Genomic DNA, 6,831 nt, shown 5'->3' on the forward strand with positions numbered 1-6,831 from the left:
TGTATTTGTTCCATTTTTGCTTTGACTTTGTTTCATTTTGTGCTTAATTTTTATTTGTGAAAAATGCCGCGTAAAACTGTTAACAGTACACCGCGATGTGCAATGAGTGAAATAGCCGACTCGAATAATTTGACAGATAATACTAGCGACACTCAGTCTAATAGTGATGATCAGTGCCTGCCGATCACTAGTATTGAGTTAAATCCTAATGATGTGCAAACAAATTCAATTATGTCCAGAGTAAATGTAACAATTGATGACACGTCACGTCCCGTTACAAAGAACGCTGCCCAACTTGACACACCCGATTTGCAAACTCTACGTAGTGAACAGATAAATTTTTCCCACGAAGATGAACAATGTAGTCAAAATTCGTCAGATTTATTTGATTCCGAGGTAGTGACCCACAGTGCACATCCGATTGGCAAACCTTTTCAAGAATCACAGAATGACCAAATGATTACACAAAACGTGACAAACGCAGATACACCATCACACAGCACAGAGAATATAGTAGCTAATTTTGGCATGGATCGAGTTATAGCATTAATGCTACAACTTAATGAAAATCTCAAACAACAAATTAATGAAAATAGTGAAAAACAAGACAACTACTTCAAACAACTTAATGAATCGTGCAAACAACTCAATGAAAAATATGACAGGTCGATCAAACAATTTAATGAAAGTTTCAAACACACGAATAAAAGACACGACAATCTTAATGAGCAGAACAAACAACTTAGTGAACAGATTACAGCCGTTACTGTGCAACGCCATGATACTAAAGGACAATTATGTGAGGAAATTAAGGCTTGTGCTAGTAACAGTAGTGAAGAAATTAGATCTGTTGCAACAAGAATTAAATAATACACATGTAGCCACAACAGAATCACTTTGAGAAGAAAGTAGTGCAATCGCTAAACAATGTTCTGAAAACGCAACACAGTTACGCGACGAGTTTAAATTAATGTCAGCAGAACTTTCACACACGCTGGATGCGGAAGTAGATACGAAATTTGAACAACAGATCAGTCAAATTGACGAAAGTTTTAAAGTGACAGAAATGAAAAATGTTTCAGTCACTAACACGTCACAGCATACGCCACATTCCGAACATTTGTTACACTCACACAGCCAGTGTAACTTAGGTAATTTACAGAGACTACGTGACTTAGAATCCGAACAGACACAGGCAAATAGATTCTCATACAGTCCTGAACCTGTTCATACATACAGAGACGATAATTTTGATTACAAGCACTTTCTATCCACGAAAAAAATTAAGGTACTTAATAATGAGAGAACACAGAATCACGCTTGGACTGGATACGACAATTTGCTTTTGTATTTTCTCCAGCTTGGCCTGTAATGCAGAAACTAGAATTGGATTGGATACAACAACTTGCTTTTGAATTTTCACCCGCATTGCCTGTAATGCAGAAACTAAAATTTATTTGCAGCGCGTAATAGACCTCAGGGGATTCATTACGCTTAGATGAATATGTGCCGTAGCGTGCATAGGGCCCCGAGCCGTAGTAGAGGTATTCCATCTTTAGTTTTCTGCACTGCTGCCTTCTCTTCTACCATCCTTTATATCTATCAAAACAGTTCTTCAACTATCGATCTTTCTAGAATTAGGATAGAATAGTGAAAACCTGATATGACAAGTTTTACCGAAAGTGACAGTTTTCTTTAGACACTCCCGAAGCGACAAGAACTACCAGCGTAATTTTAATAACAGGCAAAATTTTAGTTATCAGTATCATCAAAATTATCAGCAATAGGAAACGAATTTTGGTAACAGTAGAGTTTTTTCCCAACAACAGCAACAAAACCAGCCGGTTAGCATACCTAACCAACAATGTAATGTACAAGGTCAGCCTGGCTTTAATGATTCGCCGCCTGCACGTATAGCGTCGGCTCCACCAAATAGTAACGCACAGCAACAAGGAAATCAGTATGTACAGAAAACACACCATTTTAACTCATATCGCAATGCCCCGTATAGCAATGATTATCATGACAGACGTAAAAGTAATGAGCACAATTTTCAGCGTACGTTTAATAACAGTCGGTCTTACCAGCAACAGAATCATCCGCAACAACAGATTATCATCAATGAACCAGACAGTTGGTATCATCCCGAACCTAATGCGCCAGGAAGAAATAACAGAACAGTACAAAGAGTCGAAATGCCACAGCATCCTCCCGCAAATAATAGCACGTCAGATAGAATTTGACTAGATACAGTACAGGTTGCATCTTCCAGCAACGCAAGCAATACTTTTGACACACAGAATCTTGTTCATGAAAATGTTATTACTTTTGACGATATCCGAGACACTCTTTTGCGGGAAAAACGAGTTATTAAAAAAAACCATTTCACACCCTTTCTTTGAAGTAAAGATTGGAGCATCCAAATTTTCAGCAGTAATCGATTCTGGATCACCTATGTCAGTTATAAATGAGGAAACTTTCAACGAATATAACAAAGAGAATACCAATCCTACATTACCATTAGGCAAAACTAAAGTAAAAGGAGCAGTATCTGGTAAAGGAGTAGACGTAAAATTACAGACACACATATCGTTTTGTATTGCAGGTCATACGTTTCACTCAAATTTTTGGATTGTTCCCTTATTGACAACAGACGTTATTTTAGGTACGAATTTTCTGGTACAACACGACGCAATTACTGACTTTCAAAATTCCTATTTAATGTTAAAGGATGAAAATGTACAACTGTCATTAGAATTTCAGCACTCTTTATCTGTAGAAGAACAAACAATTAAGGTCGGGACACACACGTCCGGGCCGTGTCAGGGCCGAGCGTCGGACGAGTGACGGCCGTACTCCGGTCCGTTCCTGCAGGGGCCACACACGACCGGGGCACGTCCGTGTCTCTGTTGTTCCTTGTAGTGACTCGGACGCGGTGAGCTGTGTTTCTGTTTGTGAAAGCTGTAAAACATGTTCACTAATTTTTTTAATAGTGAATTAGGACTTATAGCACTTGCTTTAGACGAAGAGGAAAACGAACGAAGGCAAACAAGAAGAAGAAAATTATGGATCCACAGTGCCTGGAAAACACGACCAGTACAGGGAGAGTTTCGAACACTATTTTCTCACCTCGTAGATGATGAGACTAAGTTTTATGAATATTTTAGGATGACGCAGTACACCTTCTGTGAACTTTTAAAGAAACTAGAATCAAGGCTGAGAAAAAATGACACGTTCTGGAGAGTATCAGTTTCACCCAAAGAACGACTGGCTGTTTTTTTACGGTAGGTTAAAGAAAAGTACACCGAACACAAATAAATAAGAAGTTTTAAGGACAGCATTTTTATTTTATTACTTTAGTAATTGAAAGATAAATACATAAGTTAGTAAATAATACAGTTAAATTTCTACTACCCTAAGAAAAACAAATGAGGACTATTCAGTGAATTAGTTTCTGAAGCTGATGAGGATGCAGGGGAACTTGGAGGATGATGGCTTTGGTTATTTATATACGAATTGTGCGAATCCCTTTGCAGGTCCAAAAGCTGCTGTGTAGGTTCTGTTGACTCGTTTCCCACAGGTGAAGGATATGGTGTTGAAACAGATTTTGCTGAGGAATTGGAGGATGATGGAGTGAATTGATGAACTGATACGTCATTCATGAGTTGCTTCAGTTCAAAGTCTTGTACAATTGAAAAAATCCTACTTTTAGCTTGATGAAACAGTAGTGGATGCAATGATTTTAGGGCTGGTGCTATACCAGCCAAAAAAGCATCAGCTGAGTTTTGTATATCTCTCTGTTTTTCAGCTTTTTTTTCTGCCAAAATGTAAGCCATGATCTGGCTTGATGCAGATTCTTGTGGTTTAACCTCACGCTGAAATTTTGGTTTCAGTGGTGGTTTCATAAACGTGTTCTTCTTTGAAGTGACGGACGTATGAGCTGAGGGCGTCTGGGAATGCCGAGTGCGCTCTATCAAATTCTCTGTTTCACTGTCCTGGGTTTTAATGATCCATTATTCATCTGCAATGTCTTCTTGTGTAGACACTTTTTCGTTTTCAACAATCGACTGCTCCTCTTGGGAATCTGTATTTGATTCTTGTTTATGCTCATTATTGTCTTGCGTGTAAGGAACATTGGAAACTGTTTCTCGTTCTACCACGTAAGGTAGCAGGAACGTTAAGAGATCTTCATACTTGTATTTATGTTGAAGATCAGCAGCTTGTCCTGAAACAGTTTTCCTTTTCTGCAAGGTCTTCCTTAGTTGGTCACGAACAGATGCCCATTTTTTTGCATTCCTCTATTCCACCTGTAGCAAAAATATTTTAAATCGCGTATTTATATTACAATATTTAAAATGCTGCAAATATTTTATAGGTTATACAGTATTTCTCATCTTATACATTCAATTTTTTTCAGGTTCCTTGCTACAGGAGATTCCTTTATAACTATTTCCTTCAGCTACAGGTTGGGAAAATCCACAGTTGCAGCTATCGTCCATGACACCTCTAGAACAGTTATCCATTTATTGTTAGAAGAAGTGATGCCTGTGCCGAATGAAGAAAAATGGAATGCTATAGCTGAGGAGTTTTGGACAAAATGGCAGTTTCCAAACTGCATTGGATCTTTAGATGGAAAGCACGTAACAATACAGGCTCCAAACAACTCAGGAAGTCTCTATTGGAATTACAAAAAAACATATTCCATTGTGCTTCTTGCTCTGGTTGACCCATGTTATAATTTTATTGCAATAGACGTGGGAGCGTATGGAAAAAACTCTGATGGAGGCATTCTAGTAAATTCAAATCTTGGAAAGTCATTGGAAAACAATACGCTTAGCGTCCCAAAGAGTAAAACTTTACCCGGAACTGATGTTGAACTTCCAATGGTAATTGTAGGCGATGAAGCTTTCCCTCTCAAAACATACTTGATGCGACCATATCCTGGCAGGAACTTAACAAATGACAATGCTATATTTAATTATCGTTTGAGTCGGGCAAGAAGAATATCCGAAAATGCATTCGGTATATCGCAACAGAAATTTCGAATATTTAGAAGAATCCTTCAGGGAGATCCTAATAACCTTACAATGATTGTGACGGCTGCGTGTGTACTGTACAACTTTATTCGAAAAATGGAAGGTTATAGGGTGACGGAAACTGCTGAGGGATCCGGAAGTTCATCAAATCTTCGAAACCTACCTCGAATTCGTGGGAGATTAACAGATGCTGCATTTGCTGTACGAGAACAACTCAAAAAATTCCTGAACTCTCCACAGGGGACTGTGGAATGGCAAGAACATGTCGCCTTGGCGATATAACGATGACATAAACCAAACATCTGTTTGTAAAATAAAAAGGAAATAAATATATTTCGGGTATTAAAACTTGTATAGTTTTTATCTTACCTTTGGCTTGTAGATCTGTTGCAATTGTCTTCCAAACTCTGTCTTTGTACTCGATATTCCTGTAATTTTCACTTCCCTGATCGTAAAGAACAGGAAACTTACGAACTTCCTCTATTAGTCGTTCCACATCCATGTTTTGTACACAGAACAGTTTTGCGCAGTTGCACAGCTCACAAGACAACCCCACCGTCAGGCCGTGTCCGTCACGTGAAAATTTAAACACGGTGAATCCCGCCCGGCCCGGCCCCGGCCCGTTGACGTTCCCCGTGCACGGCCCGGTCACGTGGGGCCCGCTGCATTTGTTTTAATGTTGTATTTCGTAGTCCGGGTGACGGCCGATACTCGGACGTGTCTCGGCACGGACACGGTCCTGACATGTGTGTCTCGACCTTTAATCGTACAGAGGTCACTTCTGCATCACGTAACATAGACTGTCATTCCACATTGTTCGAAGATACGTACGTACACAACTATAATAATCCAGACGAAGCCGACTATGACGATATACAGATGATTTCTGATAAAGTTAAACAGAGCAGTGCAAATACAGACGACGAACGTTCAGAGCTACGCAAAATTCTTTTACAGCAAGCTCCCTGGTACTATGTCCGGTTTTATGCATGAATTTCAAGTTAAACAGCACGACCCGTTTAAAGCCAAACAATATCCCATTCGGTATATTCACAGAGAACAAGTTAAGAAAGAATTGCAAGCTATGCTTGACCAAGGTATTATTGAACCGGCAGTTAGTCCGTACATAAACCCGCTCCATATTGTTAAGAAAAAGGATGGTTCACTTCGCCTCGTACTTGATTCGCGTCACATCAACGACATTATTATTAATGAAACAGATCGCCCTCACACACTAGAAGAACTTCTACAGAAATTTCATAGTACTGCTATTTATTCCACATTAGATTTGAAATCGGGATTTTGGCAAATTCAGCTCCATCCGAACTGCAGAAAGTACACAGCTTTTCTTTGTTTTGGTGACTGTTACCAGTTTTGCGTATTACCGTTCGGTTTAACAATTTCTTCAGCGCATTTATTCGCGGTTTGAATACTATACTTCCGACAGAATTAAAAGACAGAATCACAACGTATGTAGACGACATTCTTATTGCAGAAGCTAACTGGTCTGAACAAAATTTGATTCTTGAACAACTGTTACAAACCTTTCGTACACAAGGACTCACAGTTAATCTTAGCAAATCGCACTTTGGCAAAACTTCCATAAAATTTCTTGGACATGTAATTTCAGCAGAAGGCATTGCGCCTGACACGGAAAAACTTCAAGCTTTACGTGACATTTCTGTACCTACGACGAAGAAACAACTACGCAGCTTTTTAGGTTTAATTAACTTTTTTCGTAAATTTATTCACTACTCTGCTTTAGACACCCATAGATTAGGTCAATTGACTGGTA

At 39.0% G+C, this 6,831-nt stretch overlaps 1 protein-coding gene across 1 annotated transcript; it reads right to left on the reverse strand.

Annotated features, from left to right (window-relative positions):
- Positions 1–4,013: 4,013 nt before the first annotated feature.
- Positions 4,014–5,538, reverse strand: LOC126456312 (uncharacterized). The gene is made up of 2 exons (XM_050092062.1): positions 5,406–5,538; positions 4,014–4,225 (listed from the first exon to the last, which is right to left on the reverse strand). Exons 1-2 carry the CDS (start codon positions 5,536–5,538, stop codon positions 4,014–4,016), a joined length of 345 nt encoding a protein of 114 aa, XP_049948019.1.
- Positions 5,539–6,831: the final 1,293 nt, after the last annotated feature.

The sequence above is a fragment of the Schistocerca serialis genome, chromosome 2 (genome assembly GCF_023864345.2).
Source record: "Schistocerca serialis cubense isolate TAMUIC-IGC-003099 chromosome 2, iqSchSeri2.2, whole genome shotgun sequence".
NCBI classification, from domain to species: domain Eukaryota; kingdom Metazoa; phylum Arthropoda; class Insecta; order Orthoptera; family Acrididae; genus Schistocerca; species Schistocerca serialis.